This window comes from Cercospora kikuchii, assembly GCF_019650295.1.
Source record: "Cercospora kikuchii DNA, contig_00007, whole genome shotgun sequence".
NCBI classification, from domain to species: Eukaryota; Fungi; Ascomycota; class Dothideomycetes; order Mycosphaerellales; family Mycosphaerellaceae; genus Cercospora; species Cercospora kikuchii.
Genome location: NW_025408588.1, coordinates 1,609,798 through 1,630,903, shown reverse-complemented (window position 1 = coordinate 1,630,903; position 21,106 = coordinate 1,609,798). Strand labels below are relative to the sequence as shown.

The 21,106-nt window shown below is 51.9% G+C and overlaps 4 protein-coding genes across 4 annotated transcripts; all 4 read left to right on the top strand.

Moving 5' to 3' along the window:
• Positions 1-14,038: 14,038 nt before the first annotated feature.
• CKM354_001073600 (uncharacterized protein) lies at positions 14,039-16,001 on the top strand (the record flags this gene model as incomplete). The annotated part of the gene is made up of 2 exons (XM_044806203.1): positions 14,039-14,346; positions 14,414-16,001. 2 exons carry the CDS (start codon positions 14,039-14,041, stop codon positions 15,999-16,001), a joined length of 1,896 nt encoding a protein of 631 aa, XP_044662138.1.
• Positions 16,002-16,385: 384 nt separating this feature from the next.
• CKM354_001073500 (uncharacterized protein) lies at positions 16,386-17,468 on the top strand (the record flags this gene model as incomplete). Its single annotated transcript, XM_044806202.1, has 3 exons — positions 16,386-16,458; positions 16,517-16,625; positions 16,685-17,468. The coding sequence occupies 3 exons, from the start codon at positions 16,386-16,388 to the stop codon at positions 17,466-17,468; spliced, it is 966 nt and encodes a 321-aa protein (XP_044662137.1).
• Positions 17,469-18,085: 617 nt separating this feature from the next.
• Positions 18,086-19,645, top strand: CKM354_001073400 (uncharacterized protein; the record flags this gene model as incomplete). Its single annotated transcript, XM_044806201.1, has 1 exon — positions 18,086-19,645. One exon carries the CDS (start codon positions 18,086-18,088, stop codon positions 19,643-19,645), a length of 1,560 nt encoding a protein of 519 aa, XP_044662136.1.
• A 610-nt stretch (positions 19,646-20,255) lies between these two features.
• Positions 20,256-21,053, top strand: CKM354_001073300 (uncharacterized protein; the record flags this gene model as incomplete). The annotated part of the gene is made up of 2 exons (XM_044806200.1): positions 20,256-20,302; positions 20,357-21,053. The coding sequence occupies 2 exons, from the start codon at positions 20,256-20,258 to the stop codon at positions 21,051-21,053; spliced, it is 744 nt and encodes a 247-aa protein (XP_044662135.1).
• Positions 21,054-21,106: the final 53 nt, after the last annotated feature.

Below are 21,106 nucleotides of genomic sequence, written 5' to 3'. Positions count from 1 at the left end.
AAGGCCTCCCATACAAGAAGCAAGGTTGTGAGGAGGGAACAGAACCTGGCCTGGAGAAGGCTTATAAGAGAAGTAACAGAGGACCCTAAGAAGATCTGGAAGATGGCCAAATGGGCGAGGGAGGGGCCAAATCAAGGGCACCAGTTGCCACATTTCCCAGACCTTGCTGACCCAGAGCACAATGGAGACACCAACGAGGGGAAAGCAGCAATCCTGGCTAAACACTTCTTCCCAAACCCAAGAGATGCAGACCTGAGTGACATCCAACACACCCAGCTGCCGCCCCAGTTCCAGATGGAAACTGAGGTAAACTCAGAGGAGGTGAAAGGGATCCTCAAGAAACTGCCTAGCAACAAAGCCCCAGGGCCTGACCAGATACCAAACCTACTGCTCAAGGAATGCAGAGACCAACTTGCCCCAATTCTGGCCAAGCTCTTCACTGCATGCCTGAGGATAGCATACCACCCTAAGCCATTCAAGCACTCCACTACAGTGGTGCTCAGGAAGCCACAGAAGCCAGACTACACGAAGCCAGGAGCATACAGACCAATTGCCCTACTCAACACAATAGCAAAGGTCCTGGAGGCGGTAGTTGCAAGGAGGATATCCAAGGAAACTGAAGAAAGAAAGCTCCTCCCAGAAGAACAGATGGGTGCAAGGCCAGGCCGGTCTACAACCTCAGCACTGGACCTCATCACAGAACAAGTTAGGACTATCTGGAAAGCCAAGCCAGGAGCGGTTGCATCAATGCTCTGCCTAGACATTTCTGGTGCATTTGACAAAGTCTCCCACCAGAGGCTGCTCCACAACATCAGAATGAAGGGTTTCCCAGACCACATAGTTAGCTTTGTCCAATCCTTCCTTCAAGACAGGACCACCTGCCTCAGGTTGGGAGAGTTTATGGACCAACCAAGGCCTCAGAACACAGGGATTCCCCAAGGCTCCACCCTGTCCCCAATTCTCTTCCTCTTCTTTGCATCAACCCTGCTCCCAACACTACACGAAGGGAACACCTCAGCAATGGGTTTTGTGGATGACTCCAACATCCTGACATACAGCATATCAACAGAGGAGAACTGCAGGCAACTGGAGAAAGCCCACCAAAAGTGTGAGCAATGGGCAAAAAAACATGGTGCAGAATTTGCACCACAGAAATACCAACTCATCCACTTCACCAGGAGCAGGAAGCACAACCTCAAGGCCACAGTCCAGATCCAAGGATTTGATGGGGAACCACTGCCCTCACTCAGGCTCCTTGGGGTATGGGTAGACACCAAACTCAAGTGGGGCCCACACATCAAGAAAGCAGCAGAGAAGGGGGCCAACCAGATGCAATCACTCCAGAGAATGTGCAAATCCACATGGGGAGCATCCTTCCAGAGAGCAAGGCACCTGTACACAGCAGTTGTCAGACCAGCCATTACATTTGGCTGCCAAGTCTGGTCCAACCCAGAAGGCACACAAGGCTACTGCAGAAACCTCACCAAACCCATTGAGAAGATCCAGAGAGAGGCAATGAAGAACATCACAGGAGCATACAGGTCAGTTGCAACAGCAGTCCTGGAAAAGGAAGCAAACATTGCTCCCCTTCACCTGTACACCCAGGACCTGGCCAGACAGGCAGCCAAGAAACAGGACAACCAGCCTGCATACCAATACATCAAAAACAGGTGCAGGGAGATCAGAAGACAGGCACAAGCAGGGAGGAGAACAAGGCACCCTGCTGCACCAACCCAAACCAGACAGGAGGAAATCCTCCAACTAGTACAGGGCCAAGAGACCACAATGCAGACACACCTGGGCCACAAGGCATGGTGGGCAAAACACCAGTGGAACAGGAAGTGGGAGAGAGAAAAGGAAGGGAGGAGAACCAGAGCAGGAGGAGAACAGCCACCTGCATGGACAACCACCACCTCCTCCACTGTAGGACTAGCTCTGCATAAAGGGCTCACCAGACCAGAGAGCACAATGGTCACACTCCTCAGAACAGGGCACATTGGGATGAGGCAATACCTCGCGAAGAGGAGAGTCCCAGGTTACACACCAGACTGTGACTGCGGGCAGGGACATGAAACACCAAAGCATGTATGCATGTTCTGCCCAAGATGGGCTGAGAGGAGACACCTCCTGTTCCAAGCAGGGGGATCTACAAACTGGAAGGATCTGGCAAACACAAAGAGGGGACTGCATGCAACAGCTAAGTGGCTTATCCAGGAAGGGGTCCTAGAACAGTTCTCGCTGGTAGGGAAAGAGGACTAGGAGGAAAGGAGGAGAGAAGAAGGGAGAGATAGGACCTGGTGAGAGGAGGACTCGCTAGACACCTAGTATTGTCCGAAGGAAAAACAGAGGCAAAGGAAGCGGCTACGCAGGCTGCAAAGTAAAGGGAAGGCGAGGGTTTTTCGAAGGCTTTTCCCTCGGTCGAAATCTATAGAGCGTGCTGCTTACTCTAGTAGTTAAGAGGTAGACCGGCGTATAAGAATTATCTATCTATCTATTATTAAAATATCTAAAAGTATAAAATATAGATAGATAGATAGATAATTCTTATACGCCGGTCTACCTCTTAACTACTAGAGTAAGCAGCACGCTCTATAGATTTCGACCGAGGGAAAAGCCTTCGAAAAACCCTCGCCTTCCCTTTACTTTGCAGCCTGCGTAGCCGCTTCCTTTGCCTCTGTTTTTCCTTCGGACAATACTAGGTGTCTAGCGAGTCCTCCTCTCACCAGGTCCTATCTCTCCCTTCTTCTCTCCTCCTTTCCTCCTAGTCCTCTTTCCCTACCAGCGAGAACTGTTCTAGGACCCCTTCCTGGATAAGCCACTTAGCTGTTGCATGCAGTCCCCTCTTTGTGTTTGCCAGATCCTTCCAGTTTGTAGATCCCCCTGCTTGGAACAGGAGGTGTCTCCTCTCAGCCCATCTTGGGCAGAACATGCATACATGCTTTGGTGTTTCATGTCCCTGCCCGCAGTCACAGTCTGGTGTGTAACCTGGGACTCTCCTCTTCGCGAGGTATTGCCTCATCCCAATGTGCCCTGTTCTGAGGAGTGTGACCATTGTGCTCTCTGGTCTGGTGAGCCCTTTATGCAGAGCTAGTCCTACAGTGGAGGAGGTGGTGGTTGTCCATGCAGGTGGCTGTTCTCCTCCTGCTCTGGTTCTCCTCCCTTCCTTTTCTCTCTCCCACTTCCTGTTCCACTGGTGTTTTGCCCACCATGCCTTGTGGCCCAGGTGTGTCTGCATTGTGGTCTCTTGGCCCTGTACTAGTTGGAGGATTTCCTCCTGTCTGGTTTGGGTTGGTGCAGCAGGGTGCCTTGTTCTCCTCCCTGCTTGTGCCTGTCTTCTGATCTCCCTGCACCTGTTTTTGATGTATTGGTATGCAGGCTGGTTGTCCTGTTTCTTGGCTGCCTGTCTGGCCAGGTCCTGGGTGTACAGGTGAAGGGGAGCAATGTTTGCTTCCTTTTCCAGGACTGCTGTTGCAACTGACCTGTATGCTCCTGTGATGTTCTTCATTGCCTCTCTCTGGATCTTCTCAATGGGTTTGGTGAGGTTTCTGCAGTAGCCTTGTGTGCCTTCTGGGTTGGACCAGACTTGGCAGCCAAATGTAATGGCTGGTCTGACAACTGCTGTGTACAGGTGCCTTGCTCTCTGGAAGGATGCTCCCCATGTGGATTTGCACATTCTCTGGAGTGATTGCATCTGGTTGGCCCCCTTCTCTGCTGCTTTCTTGATGTGTGGGCCCCACTTGAGTTTGGTGTCTACCCATACCCCAAGGAGCCTGAGTGAGGGCAGTGGTTCCCCATCAAATCCTTGGATCTGGACTGTGGCCTTGAGGTTGTGCTTCCTGCTCCTGGTGAAGTGGATGAGTTGGTATTTCTGTGGTGCAAATTCTGCACCATGTTTTTTTGCCCATTGCTCACACTTTTGGTGGGCTTTCTCCAGTTGCCTGCAGTTCTCCTCTGTTGATATGCTGTATGTCAGGATGTTGGAGTCATCCACAAAACCCATTGCTGAGGTGTTCCCTTCGTGTAGTGTTGGGAGCAGGGTTGATGCAAAGAAGAGGAAGAGAATTGGGGACAGGGTGGAGCCTTGGGGAATCCCTGTGTTCTGAGGCCTTGGTTGGTCCATAAACTCTCCCAACCTGAGGCAGGTGGTCCTGTCTTGAAGGAAGGATTGGACAAAGCTAACTATGTGGTCTGGGAAACCCTTCATTCTGATGTTGTGGAGCAGCCTCTGGTGGGAGACTTTGTCAAATGCACCAGAAATGTCTAGGCAGAGCATTGATGCAACCGCTCCTGGCTTGGCTTTCCAGATAGTCCTAACTTGTTCTGTGATGAGGTCCAGTGCTGAGGTTGTAGACCGGCCTGGCCTTGCACCCATCTGTTCTTCTGGGAGGAGCTTTCTTTCTTCAGTTTCCTTGGATATCCTCCTTGCAACTACCGCCTCCAGGACCTTTGCTATTGTGTTGAGTAGGGCAATTGGTCTGTATGCTCCTGGCTTCGTGTAGTCTGGCTTCTGTGGCTTCCTGAGCACCACTGTAGTGGAGTGCTTGAATGGCTTAGGGTGGTATGCTATCCTCAGGCATGCAGTGAAGAGCTTGGCCAGAATTGGGGCAAGTTGGTCTCTGCATTCCTTGAGCAGTAGGTTTGGTATCTGGTCAGGCCCTGGGGCTTTGTTGCTAGGCAGTTTCTTGAGGATCCCTTTCACCTCCTCTGAGTTTACCTCAGTTTCCATCTGGAACTGGGGCGGCAGCTGGGTGTGTTGGATGTCACTCAGGTCTGCATCTCTTGGGTTTGGGAAGAAGTGTTTAGCCAGGATTGCTGCTTTCCCCTCGTTGGTGTCTCCATTGTGCTCTGGGTCAGCAAGGTCTGGGAAATGTGGCAACTGGTGCCCTTGATTTGGCCCCTCCCTCGCCCATTTGGCCATCTTCCAGATCTTCTTAGGGTCCTCTGTTACTTCTCTTATAAGCCTTCTCCAGGCCAGGTTCTGTTCCCTCCTCACAACCTTGCTTCTTGTATGGGAGGCCTTAAGGTATTGTTCATGGCTCCATTCTGTCCTGCTTTCCCTCCATTCTCTTCTCATTCTCCTTGCCAGCTTTGTGGCATCTCTGCACTCCTGTGTCCAGGCCATCTGGGCATAGCTTGATGGTCTGGCTGTTGGGACTGTCTCTTCTACTACCCTCTGGATAGAGGATTGTATTCCCTTGGCTAAGGTGTCCAGGTGTTCCCTTGTGTTGACTGGGAATTGATTGAGTTGGTTGGTTTCCTGGGAAATGAGATTCTGGATCTGGGTCCAGTTAGCAGCTTTCCATTGTTTCCTTTGTCCCTGCTTTGGTAGCCCATAGAGATTGATACAGAGGGTTGTCCTTATAGGGATGTGGTCAGAGCTGTGTGTTTCCTCTGGGAGGGCTTTGCATTCCTGGATTAGGTTCTGGAGGGAGAGGCTAACAAAGACCAGGTCTAGTGTTTGGCAGCTGGCCATATGTCTTTCCCATGTGATTGTTCCTGGTTCAAGGGCCAGCTGTAGATGGGCCTCTGCAACCGTTTCAATAAGTTTGTCTGCCATAGTATGCTGGGTCTGGGTTGTGTTTCCCCCCCATCTTGGGTGGTGGAGGTTGAAGTCTCCTAGGACAATGTGGTTTGCAGATATGTCTTCTTGGGGTTGCGTAAGTGCCTCTTGGAGTGCAGGTAAAGTCCCATCTTGCCTGTGGCTTGTTGGTCCTGATGGATTGTAGCAGTTGTGGATAGAGATGGGTCCTGTAGGTGTCTGGAGTTGGATGGTAACCAGGTCTCCTGTATTATGGAATAGTGGCTTCCAGTTAGAAGTTCCGATCTTGTCCGACACCAGCATTGCAACCCTTGGGTTTTGCTGGGGTGGGAGGACTGTGTGGTATCCCTTCTTGGCCTTAGTCTTGCCATTTGTTATGTTGAGCCATGGCTCTTGTAGTGCAATAACTGTAGCTTCTCTTGCTGCTTGGCTGTCTAGCAGTAGGGTTTGGGTGGTGCTTGACCTGTTGACATTGTGTTGGTAGATTGTCATAGTTTGGTTACTCATGGGATACTTGGGAGAGGAGCTCAATTGGGTCGATGTCCATGTCTTCCTGGGGGGTGCTTGTTTCCCCTTGGGTGTCCTCTTTCTCCTGTGTAGGGGGAAAGTGGAGCTTGCTTGTCTGCTTCCTGCCTGCCATTGCTGTTGCTGTGGTGCCCGAGGGCCTGCCTTTGTACCTGACATCTCTTTGTGCAGGCTCAGTTGGTGGGGCCTTCCTCTTAAGGATTAGGGATTCTGTAACATTGCCTTCTTGTGTCGAGGCTGGGGTTGCTTCCCATTGCTTTTTGAACCACTCTGAGAATGCCCTTGCTTTAGCCTTTGCAGCTGCTTTGTAGCTGCATTGGAGGGAGTATGCCTTATGGTCTCCTCTGCAGTTGCAGCACTTGACCTTCTTCTCCTTGCAGTAGTCTGTCCTATGTTTGCCTGCACATTTCCCACAAGTGTCTTCTGTGGCCCTGCAGTGGGTAGTAATGTGCCCAAAGTTGTTGCACTTGAGACATTGTACTATCCTCTGCTGTGGGTGGTATGGTTCCACTACACACCACATGGATCCAATAGTTATGCCCCTCTTGCACATTTCTCTTGCAGTCTGCTTGTCCTGCACTGCCATCACGACTGATGAGAAGTTAGTCTCTTCCCTTGCCCTCTGGTTCTTGAGCCAGAAGGCTTTCTTGATCTTGAGCCCATCTGGGAACCAGGTCAGATTGTCCTGGTCCAGTTGTACCCAGCTGTTTGCATCCTCAGGCTTCCAGGAAGTCCTGATGCTGTGTACAATCACCTGTGTGACCGGTGATTCTACTTGGGCTCCTGGGTATGCAGCCCTAAGCCATGATTGGTCCTTTTCCAACCGGCTTTTCTCTCCTTCTCTGTGGAGGATAACTTTAAGGTCTCCACTTGGGAGTTTTTGCACAGCCTTAAATTGCTGGACTCCAAGTTTCCTTCTGAGCTCGTCATGGCTCATCTTCCTTGCTGCTTCTCTTTCTTCCTGGTTTCCCATCTTCACTGAGATGGTCATGGATGCCTGAGGCTGAGGCCTTGGCATTGTGTGTCCAATTTGGGCTGTCTGGGCCCATGTTTTGGGGGTAGTAGCAGTGGGTGTTGGGCGGCTCTGGAGGGTTTCCTGGATCGCTTGAAGAGTCTGGGACTCTTCCTGGCGGAGGGCGTGGTGGAGGAGGGCCTGTTGGGCCTGTTGGAGGAGGAGGAGAGTTGGGGAGGGAGAAAGGGTCGACTGGGTGTCGAGGTGGCTCTGGATCTGTTCAGTAAGTGTTTTCAGGTTCTTTCTGATTATGGTCTGTGTCTGTGTAGCGTTAGTGGTTTGTCTCTGGCCTGGTGGGCCAGAGATAGGTGGTTGCTGGCGGGTTTGGGCCGCCTGGGAGTTGGAGACGCAACCTCCTCCTCCCGGGCTCCCTCCTCCGCTCGCGGCGTCGCGGTATCGGTCGGGGGGTGTTGTCGCGTGTTGGGAGGCCTCGAGGCCTCCCGCCGTCGTCGTCGTCGCCTGCTGGGGCGCGGTCATGGTCTTTTTTTACTTAGATGATCCTATATACTTTATAGATATATAGATAGATAATTCTTATACGCCGGTCTACCTCTTTTAACTAGAGTAAGCAGCACGCTCTATATAGTTCGGTCGAGGGAAAAGCCTTCGAAAAACCCTCGCGTTCTCTTTTACTTTGCAGTCTGCGTAGCCGCTTCCTTCGTTCCTGTTTTCCTTCGGACAATACTAGGTTTCTAGCGAGTCCTCCTCTCACCAGGTCCTATCCTTTCCCTTCTCTCTTCCCCTTCCCTCCTATACCTCTGTTCTGGCAAGTGAGAACTGCTCTAGGATACCTTCTTGGATTAGCCATTTGGCCGTAGCATGCAGTCCTCTTTTTGTGTTTGCTAGGTCCTTCCAGTTTGTAGATCCTCCTTCTTGGAACAAAAGGTGTCTTCTCTCCCTCCACCTGGGGCAGAATATGCATACATGTTTTGGTGTCTCATGCCCCTGCCCACATTCGCAGTCTGGTGTGAATCCTGGGACTCTCCTCTTCGCGAGGTATTGCCTCATCCCAATGTGCCCTGTTCTGAGGAGTGTGACCATTGTGCTCTCTGGTCTGGTAAGTCCTTTGTGCAGGCTTGGTCCTATGGCAGAGGAGGTGGTGGTTCTCCATGCAGGTGGCTGTTCTCCTCCTGCCCTAGCCCTTCTTTCTTCCTTGTCCTTCTCCCACTTCCTGTCCCACTGGTGTTTTGCCCACCATGCCTTGCAGCCTGGGTGTGTCTGCATTGTTGTCTCTTGGCCTTGGACCAGCTGGAGGATTTCCTCCTGTCTGGTTTGGGTTGGTGTTGCAGGGTTCCTTGTTCTCCTTCCTGCTTGTGCTTGCCTCTGGATCTCCCTGCACCTGTCTTTGATGTATTGGTATGCAGGTTGTGTTTCTTGCTTTTTGGATGCTTGTCTGGCTAGGTCTTGGGTGTACAAGTGGAGAGGAGCAATGTTTGCTTCTCTCTCTAGGACAGCTGTTGCAACTGACTTGTATGCTCCAGTAATGTTCCTCAAGGCCTCCCTCTGGACCTTCTCAATAGGCTTGGTGAGGTTCCTGCAGTAGCCTTGTGTGCCCTCTGGGCTGGACCAGACTTGGCAGCCAAAGGTGATTGCTGGCCTTACCACTGCTGTATACAGGTGTCTTGCTCTTTGGAATGATGCTCCCCATGTAGACTTGCACAGCCTCTGGAGTGATTGCATCTGGTGGGCTCCCTTTGTTGCTGCCTGTTTGATGTGTGGGCCCCATTTGAGCTTGGTGTCCACCCATACCCCAAGGAGCCTGAGTGAAGGCAGTGGTTCCCCATTAAATCCCTGGATTTGGACTGTAGCCTTGAGGTTGTGTTTCCTGCTCCTGGTGAAGTGGATGAGCTGGTACTTCTGTGGTGCAAACTCTGCCCCATGTCTCCTTGCCCATTCTTCACATTTCTGGTGGGCTTTCTCCAGTTGCCTGCAGTTCTCCTCTGTTGATATGCTGTATGTCAGGATGTTGGAGTCATCCACAAAACCCATTGCTGAGGTGTTCCCTTCGTGTAGTGTTGGGAGCAGGGTTGATGCAAAGAAGAGGAAGAGAATTGGGGACAGGGTGGAGCCTTGGGGAATCCCTGTGTTCTGAGGCCTTGGTTGGTCCATAAACTCTCCCAACCTGAGGCAGGTGGTCCTGTCTTGAAGGAAGGATTGGACAAAGCTAACTATGTGGTCTGGGAAACCCTTCATTCTGATGTTGTGGAGCAGCCTCTGGTGGGAGACCTTGTCAAATGCACCTGAGATGTCAAGGCAGAGCATTGATGCAACTGCTCCAGGCCTAGTCTTCCAAATGGTTCTTACTTGTTCAGTAATAAGGTCCAATGCTGAGGTGGTAGACCTGCCAGGCCTAGCACCCATCTGTTCTTCTGGGAGGAGCTTTCTGTCTTCAGTCTCTTTGGACATCCTCTTGGCAACTATAGCTTCTAGGACCTTTGCAATTGTGTTGAGCAGGGCAATTGGTCTGTATGCTCCTGGCTTCGTGTAGTCTGGCTTCTGTGGCTTCCTGAGCACCACTGTAGTGGAGTGCTTGAATGGCTTAGGGTGGTATGCTATCCTCAGGCATGCAGTGAAGAGCTTGGCCAGAATTGGGGCAAGTTGGTCTCTGCATTCCTTGAGCAGTAGGTTTGGTATCTGGTCAGGCCCTGGGGCTTTGTTGCTAGGCAGTTTCTTGAGGATCCCTTTCACCTCCTCTGAGTTTACCTCAGTTTCCATCTGGAACTGGGGCGGCAGCTGGGTGTGTTGGATGTCACTCAGGTCTGCATCTCTTGGGTTTGGGAAGAAGTGTTTAGCCAGGATTGCTGCTTTCCCCTCGTTGGTGTCTCCATTATGCTCTGTGTTAGCTAGGCTTGGGAAGTGTGGCAGTTGGTGCCCTTGGTTTGCTCCCTCTCTTGCCCATTTGGCCATTTTCCAGATCTTCTTAGGGTCCTCTGTAACCTCTTTCATTAGTCTTCTCCACGCTAGGTTTTGCTCTCTCCTCACAACCTTGCTCCTGGCATGTGATGCCTCAAGGTATTGTTTGTGGCTCCATTCTGTCTTGCTGTTCCTCCATTCTCTTCTCCTTCTCCTTGCTAGCTTTGTAGCATCCTTGCACTCCTGGGTCCACGCCATCTTTGCATAGCCTGATGGTCTGGCTGTTGGAACTGTCTCCTCTATAGTTCTCTGGATGGAGGATTGTATTCTGCAGGCTAGGGTGTCCAGGTGTTCTCTTGTGTCAAGTGGGAGTTGACTGAGTTGGTCAATGTCCTGGGCTATAAGGTCCTTGACTCTGGCCCAGTTGGCGGCTCTCCACTGCTTTCTCTGGCCTCTTCCTGTTGGCCCTTGGAGGTTGATGCAGAGGGTTGTCCTGAGGGGGATGTGGTCAGAGCTGTGTGTTTCCTCTGGGAGGGCTTTGCATTCCTGGATCAGGTTCTGGAGGGAGAGGCTGACAAAGACCAGGTCCAGTGTTTGGCAGCTGGCCATATGTCTTTCCCATGTAATTGTCCCTGGTTCTAGGGCCAGCTGCAGGTGGGCCTCTGCAGCTGTTGCAATGAGTTTGTCTGCCATATAGTGCTGGGTCTGGGTTGTGTTTCCCCCCCATTTTGGGTGGTGGAGGTTGAAGTCTCCTACTACTACATGGCTAGTAGTTGTGTCTTTTGGGGCTTTTGAGAGGGCTTCTTGGAGTGCAGGGATAGTCCCTTCTTGCCTGTGGCTTGTTGGCCCTGAGGGGTTGTAGCAATTGTGGATAGAGACAGTTCCTGCGGGTGTTTGGATTTGAATGGTTACCAAGTCACCTGTGTTGTGGAAGAGTGGTGTCCAGCTGTCCGTCCTGATCTTGTCTGATACCAGTAGTGCAACCCTTGGATTCTGTTGGGGTGGGAGGACTGCAAAGTATCCTTTCTTCGTCTTGGTCTTGCCATTTATAGTGTTTAGCCATGGTTCCTGCAGTGCTATTACTGTTGCCTCTTCTGCTGCTTGGCTGTTAAGGAGCAGAGTCTGGGTAGTGTTTGACCTGTTGACATTGTGTTGGTAGATTGTCAGGGTTTGGTTATTCATGGGACACCTGGGAGAGGAGCTCAATTGGGTCAATGTCCATGTCTTCTTGGGGGGTGCTTGTTTCCCCTTGGGTGTCCTCTTTCTCCTGTGTAGGGGGAAAGTGGAGCTTGCTTGCCTGCTTCCTGCCTGCCATTGCTGTTGCCGTGGTGCCCAGGGGCCTGCCCTTGTACCTGACATCCCTCTGTAGGGGCTCAGCTGGTGAGGCTTTCCTCTTGAGGATTGAGGGTTCTACGGCCTTGTCTTGTGTTGGGTCTGAGGCTGCCTCCCATTGTTTTTTGAACCACTCTGAGAATGCTCTTGCTTTGGCCTTTGCAGCTGCTTTGTAGCTGCATTGGAGGGAGTATGCCTTGTGGTCTCCTCTGCAGTTGCAGCATTTGACCTTCTTTTCCTTGCACTGGTCTGTCCTATGCTTCCCTGCACACTTCCCACATGTATCCTCTGTGGCCCTGCAATGGGTAGTAATGTGTCCAAAGCTGTTGCACTTTAGGCATTGCACTATCCTCTGCTGTGGGTGGTATGGTTCCACCACACACCACATTGAACCAATAGTAATGCCCCTCTTGCACATTTCTCTTGCAGTCTGCCTGTCCTGCACTGCCATTACTACTGAGGAGAAGTTGGTTTCTTCCCTTGCCCTCTGGTTCTTAAGCCAGAAGGCTTTACTGATCTTGAGTCCTTCTGGGAACCAGGTAAGGTTGTCCTGGTCCAGCTGGACCCAGCTATTCGCATCCTCTGGTTTCCAGGAGGTCCTGATGCTGTGTACAATCACCTGAGTGCTTGGCACTTCCACCTGGGCTCCTGGGTATGCAGCCTTGAGCCATGATTGGTCCTTTTCCAGCCTGCTTTTCTCTCCTTCTCTGTGGAGGATGACTTTGAGGTCTCCACTTGGGAGTTTTTGCACAGCCTTAAATTGCTGCACTCCGAGTTTCCTTCTGAGCTCTTCGTGGCTCATCTTCTTTGCTGTCTCCCTTTCTTCTTGGTTTCCCATCTTCACTGAGATGGTCATAGATGCCTGAGGCTGGGGCCTTGGCATTGTGTGTCCAATTTGGGCTGTTTGGGCCCATGTTTTTGGGGTGGCAGTGGTGGGTGTTGGGCGGCTCTGGAGGGTTTTCTGGATCGCTTGAAGAGTCTGGGACTCTTCCTGGCGGAGGGCGTGGTGGAGGAGGGCCTGTTGGGCCTGCTGGAGGAGGAGAAGGGTCGGGGAGGGGGAAAGGGTCGACTGGGAGTCGAGGTGGCTCTGGATCTGTTCGGTGAGTGTCTTTAGGTTCTTTTGGATGGTCAGTTTCAGAGTATCGGTGTTAGCAGTGGTTTTCTGGCCTTGCGGGCCAGAGGGAGGTGGTTGCGGGCGGGTTTGGGTCGCCTGGGAGTTGGAGACGCAACCTCCTTCTCCCGGGCTCCCTCCTCTGCTCGCGACGTCGCGGTGTCGGTCGGGGGGTGTTGTCGCGTGTTGGGAGGCCTCGAGGCCTCCCGCCGTCGTCGTCGTCGCCTGCTGGGGCGCGTTCATGTTTTTCGTTTTAATTAATAATATAGCTACTATAACTATAGCCTATATATCTCTTTAGAAGTAATATAACTATAATTTAATAACTTTATAATATTCTAACTAATAAATTATAATTTAGATACTACTTAGACCCTTTCCTACGCCTTCAATTATCGAAAGCACGACGTTAAATTTTGAAGCTGATCTGTATTATACAAGCGACTGCAAGCCGCCCTCAGACCGCCTGGGCGAAGCCGCCGAATAGGGAATAGCGCGCCCAGCTGGTCTGTGCACTGCTGAGACTATGAATGTACATCTGTCCACCGACCAGTCTTGGCATCGACAAATGCGATAGATTCTTGCACTTCCGTCCTTCACCTAAGCCACATTCAATCAATGACTTCCATCGCCTCATGTCTAGACCTGAACAAGAGAGACTCCGAGAACAGCGTGCAGCCTTGACGACTGCTGAGAGCGTGCATATGGACCAATAGGCTGTGCACAAAAATCATGAGCTCAACAACCACGTCAGAAGCCGGATAGATGCTCACAGTATCGTGCGTAGCATTCTGCGAATGCCTGCGAGAGACTGTCATGTATTGATTGCAATGGCTTATGAGATGGATCAGTGGATCAAGCTGCTTTTGGGCCACGACCCACTGGATGCGTTTATGAAGTGGGCACTGCCCAGTTTCGCAACGACTGAATGATTAGTATTCACCGCTTTCTGGACCGGCTTCCCTCATGACTCCAAGATACTGTCCAGCAATCTCTCCGGCTGGCACAACTCAGCATGATCATACGCAGTTCTTTATGAAATTCGGGTCGGTCCGGTCATTGCCAGATGACGACTCAAGCCGGGTGCGAAACTGGCCTGGCCGACCTGACGACTTCGTACAGATCCACACAGAAGCAGTCAAACTGGAACCCATCTTCGCTTGTTGGCTCAAGGGCATTGTGACTTTGGTCATTACCAAGGACTGGCTGGCTGTACATTCTCTCTATGCGGGGTTTCAGACTGTTCACATCATTTATCCATTTGTTTCCCCCCCTTCAACAGCATCCGAAATGCACGGCATCTATTGTGCTCTAGGATTACCTCCTGAGCTACGTCGTTGCAAGCCCTGTACACGTCCAAACATAACGTTATCGTGCGGTACGAACCCCGAAGCAGTTGGCCCTGTACCCACTTCATGCATCATATGGATGCAGTAAATTTGGCTGCCATCTGTCTCGTGTACAAGAAACGCAGAACCAAACATCAATGTTCCGTCAATCACTGGCACAGTATGGAGGATCACGCGAATGTGTGACGCGATTCAACAACTCGGACCCTTGGTGGGCGAGTTGCTATCGCGAGATTCGCATATAAAATGCTTCTTCCCTTAGCACAAAGATGAGAATCAAATCCCAAGTTGCAATCAACACATTAATTCCATCCGAGATGGCTGGCACTCAAACGCTACAACAGCGATATGAGCAAGAGCGCGCCAAGCGGCTTCGATCCGACGGGACTGCACAATACGTTAACGTGAGGAGCAAAGAAGTCGAAGGTCTTGCCAAGGATCCTTGGGTGGACTACAAAGATCCCCAGATCCAGAGCCCACCTTTGAAGGATGGAAGCAAGACCAAAATCCTCATCGCTGGCTGTGGTCATCATGGTCTGCTGTCGGCCGCTCGTCTGATCGACGCCGGCTTCAGCAACAAGGACCTTGTGAGTGTCGATAATGCTGGCGGCTTTGGCGGCACGTGGTATGTCGTCCACATCGACTCGTATTGATGGTTCTATCCTTGCGGGTGTTGACGACAAATGTTTTAGGTACTGGAACCGTTATCCCGGACTCATGTGCGATGTGGAAGGTTACTGCTATTTGCCACTGCTCGAGGAGACAGGGCATATTCCGAAGCACAGATACTCATATGGCGCTGAGATTCGTGAACAAAATGAGCGAGCTGCCAAGCATTACGGCCTGCAAGCACAATTCTGCACCCGGGTCGATTCCTATGTTTGGAGCGCACTTCGAGGTCACTGGACTGTGAACATGACACGCAAGATCGACGAACATGAGGAGATGTTCACTGTCCACGCCCAATTCGTGATTCTTGCAGGTGGTGTGCTCCACATTCCCAAGCTTCCCAAGCTTCCAGGGCTTCAGGAATTCCGAGCAAACAAGCACGTATTTCATACGGCGCGCTGGGACTACGACTACACTGGTGGTAGTCAGAAGCGCCCAGACATGGTCAATCTTAAGAACAAGACAGTCGCTATGATAGGCACAGGCGCGACAGCTGTTCAAGCCATTCCTGAGCTAGCTAAGTGGGCTAAGCACCTCTATGTCGTGCAGAGAACGCCTTCTTATTGCGGAGTACGTGCTCAAAGCGAGACTGATACGGCAATGATGGAGCAACTCTCCCAAGAGGGTTGGCAGAAAAAGCGACGAATGAACCTCGCCGCCTACATGTCCAATGGTGGCAAAGAGTACGGCGCTGACCTTGTCAATGATGGCTGGACGCATACTCCAGCTGGTGCAGGCCTGTTAGGATCCAAAAGCAACATTATCGAAACGAACGATATCAACGCTCACATAAATCGTTACTTCGAACTGGACCAGGAACGCACCGATCTCGTACGTCAACGTATCGATGACATCGTCGAGGACAGGACCACAGCGGAAAAGTTGAAACCATGGTATAACAGCTGGTGCAAGCGACCGACCTTCAACGACGAATACCTAGAAGCTTTCGACAAGCCAAACGTGACTCTCATTGGTACGAATGGAAAAGGTCTCGACTCCCTCACTGCCAACGGCATCTTGCTTGATGGCAAAGAATACGAGGTCGACGCCCTAGTGCTTGCAACAGGATTCACTCCAACCACGTTTGAGGCTCCATCGCCTGCGAGCGGTCTGGGTGCGACAATTCTCGGCGTCAATGGCCTAGACATGAACGACAAGTGGAACAGCATGCAAGATCCGCCTCTGTGGGGTCTCACGAAGTCCGACTTTCCTAACATGTTTGGTTGGTACGGAACAGGAAGCGGGGCGTCTTACAACTTGACAGGAATATATGATGCTACATCGCAGCATATAGCACACGTTCTGGCCAAAGCCCACGCGGATGCAAAACCGGGTGACCAAGTCGTTGTTGAGTCGACCGAAGACGAGGAGAAGCAGTGGGGCAACGAGGTCGCAAAGAGAGCCAATTTCTTTGCACTTCTGTCGACGTGCACACCGAGCTATTTCACTTCGGAAGGTAAGCATAGTGTTAAAAGACCGAGTCCGGAGGAGGAGGCTCGGATGGCGAGATTGGCTGCGTGGGGAGGTGGGCCTGTTGAATGGCAAGAAATATTGGAGGCTTACCAGGAGAAGGGAAATCTTGAAGGACTTCGTGTTATGGTGAAGGCGTAGTCGGCTGGTTTCGAGTCAGCGGCCGTGAAGACCAGCTGTCAAGAGATGTAATGTCAATGGAGGGCTTCGAGCACGCAACGTATCGTCAATTTTCGTGCTGCTGCGTGTATCAACCACTCCTCCTCTCCAGGTTGCAACGATCTGGTAACTAGAGACGAGCCCATTCGCGGAACGGAGTAACCCTTGTACAACTGGGCAGCCACTGGGCCGGGGTCCGTCCGCTAAGTGCATAGTCCTGCCGTAAGACATGCTGTAGTCACGCTGACATGATACGAGAATGTGCCGTGCCTGGACCTTCAACATACACAAGCACATGCAGCCAAGTCGATTGGCAAACTTACTTTTGACTTCACAACGTATGCGTCTAGAGCTGCAACCGCTCCCATGAATTCAGGCGGTTCGGCTGTCGAACACCACGTTTCGACTGCAATGAACACATTGGCAATCCTCGGATGCGGTGGGAATCACCTGCCTATTTTCAAGCGCAGTCCGGAATATTGTCCTGACATCTGTAGGTGCCCTCGGAACTTCGATCCTTCTTGGTCTACTCTCGCAGTCCTCGACGAGCAAGTCTGCAGAGTCCCATGAGTCCATTATCCCATCACGCTTCGTAGCTTGTGTCCGGTACGAGAGTCGCTTAACAGACAGTCCCTCCGTCGCTCCCTCGTGGCTGATGGTAGCAGTCGTCAGGCAGCCGCGAATGCTATCAAGCTCAAAGCAACGGAAGCTGGCTTTCTAGACCAGTCAAGAATAGACATCAACATCTGCAACAATGTCAAGGGGGTCGTAGAAGCTGATATTGTCGTTCTGGCCGTTCAACCACATTTGCTGGATCAGCTTCTCCGACAACCAGGCATGAGAGCGGCACTGAGTGGTAAGATCATCGTAAGCGTTATGGCAGGTGTGACAGTGCAACAGATCCGCTCGAAACTGGAGCGAGAGTCGAGGTCAAAAGATGACGGCGGAGGGTACTCCATCGTCAGAGTGATGCCTAACATCAACTGTTTCGTCCGGCAGTCAACCACGGTCATAGAGCGAGGGTCCGTAGGCGAAGATGTTCTCCAGAGAGTCAGTCGCTTGTTCGAATGCGTGGGGAAAGTCTTCCTCACGGAGCCATGCACTATGGATGCCTGCACGGCATTATGTGGTTCGACTCCAGCGTTCTTCGCCGTCATCTTGGAGGGATTGGTGGAAGGAGCCATTGCGACTGGGTTGAAGCCGGACGATGCATTGCAGATGGTTTCTCATGCCATGATGGGAACTGCGTCTTTAGTGCAAGAAGGATGGTCGGCGAGAGCTGTGCGGCATGGTGTGACTTCTCCAGGAGGATCCACTGTCCAAGGGGTGCTGGCATTGGAAGAGGATAGGGTGAGGTGGACTTTCGCCAAGGCATTGAGAGTGGCAGCGTCCGGGGCAGCGAAGCTAGGTTCTCAGGAGGTTGTGAGTGATCTTGGCCATAGCAATTGAGATGTTCTGTCAATCGCTCTCCTATGTTCCGATGCCCGTGATGGGGACAGACGGAGAGTAATCTTTCTGTTCCGCTTCGGCTCATCTCCCTTTCTTAATTACTTACCCAGCACTGGCGTAGGCAAGAGTTTGAAGAATCAATTTCTAGCAAACGCTAGGCTCTCGAATGATTAATCATCAGGACGTTGACATGTTACTGTCTGTGGCAGTGAGTGGACAGAACAGATACTGCCAGGCGCAGTGCCAAGACTCAGACCCTTAGCGTGCCATCGTATGCGACGCAGACATGATCACACCTTGCGCGTCCATCATACCAGTTTTCCGAGCACCGGGCACGGGAAGACAGACCTCATCTCATCAAAGTACGTCCGCTTTCATCACTTCCATCTCCATAACTGCCCCGGTGGTGGCTATACAAAGTGGCAGGCGTGTCCGCCGCCTCACGCCGCCGCGCGCTGGCCGGATGACTGTCTTATCTTTTGCTTGATCATGCACTAGGCGTGATTCACTTGCAGCGCCGCTGACATGGGAGACAGAATAGATACACGCCCACCTGGCGCGACGCAGATATCGTTGCACTCCCGCCAGGCGTACAGAGCCATCATATAGCCGCCACGATGCCTGCGATGCTGGACGACCCGACTTCTCCAGCGATCTACAGAGTCTCAGGTCAGCCGCCATTCCCTGAGCCATATGGCCCGCTACCCTACGAGATCACGCCGAAGCAGGTCACACTTCGTGATCGAACCACAATCGCCACAATCGTCCCATTTTCATCGCCCGGCCAAGTGCCGCCACATTTGACTGCGTATCTATGCGAGCTTCTGAACCGCGAGATCGAAAAAGGTGACACGTACCCGATGATGGATGGGCTGGCACTATCTGCTTTTGCACCATACTGGTTCGCGAACTTCGGAGCAATCATGGTGATGGGCGACATCTCTTCGCCGGAGGAGATTACACAAATGGAAGAGCGAGGCGTAGATTGGGCGAAGCTTTGTCTCGGCAGTTTCTACGTGAAGCCAAACTATCCAGGCCGCAGCAGCCACGTCTGCAATGGCGGGTTCTTGGTGACAGACGCTGCTCGTAATCGTGGTGTCGGTAGGCTCATGGGTGAAGTCTATCTTGAGTGGGCTCCGAAGCTTGGCTACACTTACTCTGTCTTCAATCTGGTATATGAGACGAATGTCGCATCTCTTCGCATATGGGACGCTCTCGGCTTTAAGAGAATCGGTCGAGTCAAGGGATGCGGCAATCTCAAGAGCTACCCAGATGCCATGATCGATGCAATCATCTTCGGCCGGGAGCTTGGAGGAGAGAACGAAGAGTACCAGAGCGAAGAACGCTTCGACAAAATCCGTTATTACCTCAAGTCAGGTGCATATCCAGCAGGCTCCGATCGCGCTGAGAAATCTCGTTTGCGATCTGCAGCGACTCACTACAGGTTGATACCAGGCGCTAATGGCGAGGACGACAAACTCATGTTGAAAGGCAAGGAGGTAGTTTCTGATCCGCACAAGCAGTACGAGATTGCACGCGCGATGCATGCTCAAACACATGGTGGCATCAACAAGACTACAGCCGGTATCGCCGAGAAGTATCACTGGGTGCGCATCAAGGAGACCGTTAGCGCCGCCATCCGTAACTGCACAGAATGCAAGGAGTCCTCTGGACCAAAGAATCCTGGAATCATGCCGCCGACTACGGGCCGTCGAGGTCCAGTACCTGGCAGCACGAAGTCTTCGTCCAGCTCGTCACGCCAGGTTGTGACTGCCAGTCCCGACTCACCAATGGCGAACGCTATTGCGGGAGCACCGTCAGCCCAATCGGGACGAACGGAGCAGAGCCTAAACCGTTCTCACTCTGACGATCAACAACTCTCCCAGCAGCTTGGTCAAGACCTCCTCCAGCAATCAGCTCCGACTGCACGCATGGGCGGAATAGGCGATTATCACGACGGCGCTCATGCCAACTATGGAGACATTGGGCCCGTTGATCCTCAACTAATGTGGCAGACCGGTTCGGATGATACACATATGCAACTCGATGGCGATGACAAGACTGGCGTTGCAGAGGACGAAGACTCTCGATTGCGGGAAGTGCTAGGTGCCCATGCCATGGCTGGTGAGATCTCATCATTTCTTGGCGATGACCCACAGCGTCAGTCGGGTCGTTAGGACCAACACGAATTGGACGCGCTTTGGCGGAAACATTTGCTTGAGAGATGCATCGATTTAGTCATCCGCTTCGAAAAGCTATCCATCCGGCTCTCGTGACGGTGTTGAATGATTGAATGGGCCACCTGACATCTTTACACAGCTCGTAGGCGGGAGCACGAGTAGCTGTCCGACTAGGGCCCGTCTGCATATAAGAATATGTCAGAGCATGCAGAGGACGGAACGCTAGATGGTAGATTTTGCGTGTCGTCGGCGAAACAGCGATGCCCACGGCTAAGCTCAGAAAAGGTGCAACAATGAATATTGAGATCACGATCCGTTAACTTCAGTTCATTTGCGTATGCGTTTGCATGGCATCAGCAACTGAGCACGAACACATACCCGCCGTCGTTGGAAGGTGCGTCCTCTCATTTGCGAAACCAATCAGCATTCACTTCAAGCCGTAAGTTCACATGCTTCGCGCACGACTCATTTCCGTGCACAGCTTCAAGCGGCTCACTTCCAGAATGATTGTGGCTCTGAACTTTGCGGGATTTCCTTCCATGAACACCACAAGAACACAGTCAAACCTTGATTGACTAACCCAGCAAGGTCTAACACAGAATCGAAGATGGCGGACAGAGAAGACGTTACGGTGCCAGAAGACGAACACACCAGGTAAGATCTTAGCAAAAGCGCCATTGCACACGCATTCCACTGACGACTGGCTAGAATCGAAGGCGACATCGTCGCCATCGAGGTGGGCGCGACAACCAAGGAGATCTTCCACGTACACAAGAAGCTGCTGATGGCGCGATCAGCATACTTCAAAAAAGCTCTCCACAACGTAGGCTCGGCCTTCAGTAGACTGAAACTTGCAAATGTCGAAATTGCGACATTCGATCTCTATGTGCAGTACATCTACACTGGTCGTCTACCATACAAGACGGTCAACGACGGCTTCGAGGAAATGGTCGACCTCTATCTTGCAGCTGGAAGGTTAGAAGATTCAGGCACTATGAACGCTACCATCGATGCTATGCTGGCGTTTCATGCTGCAACGGATTTCGTGCCAGCTTCGTCAATCATACAAAAAGTGTACAAGGCGACTGAACCAGGATCAGGTATTCGGCACCTTTTCGTGGACATTCACTTGTGGAGCGAAGATCCTGCCATGATCGACGAGGAATACGATGACCCTCGGGATTTCTTGCTGGACCTTTCCAAGGCTGCACTACAGCAACTCAAGGCGAAGTCCGAGGACGAGGAAGTGGCAAGCTACGAGACGGCGAGCTGTTGTGACTACCACGACCACAGCAATGGCGCCAAATGCAACAATCGCAAACGCAAGCGGGACGATTCGGACGCCGAAGCAAGCGAAGCAAGTGGAGACAAGGACTCTCGGGCAGATTCTCTGAGCCCAACTTGAACAGTGGAGAGACTGCAGAAGCAGATCAAGGTCATGCAAGATTCACTGGCAGC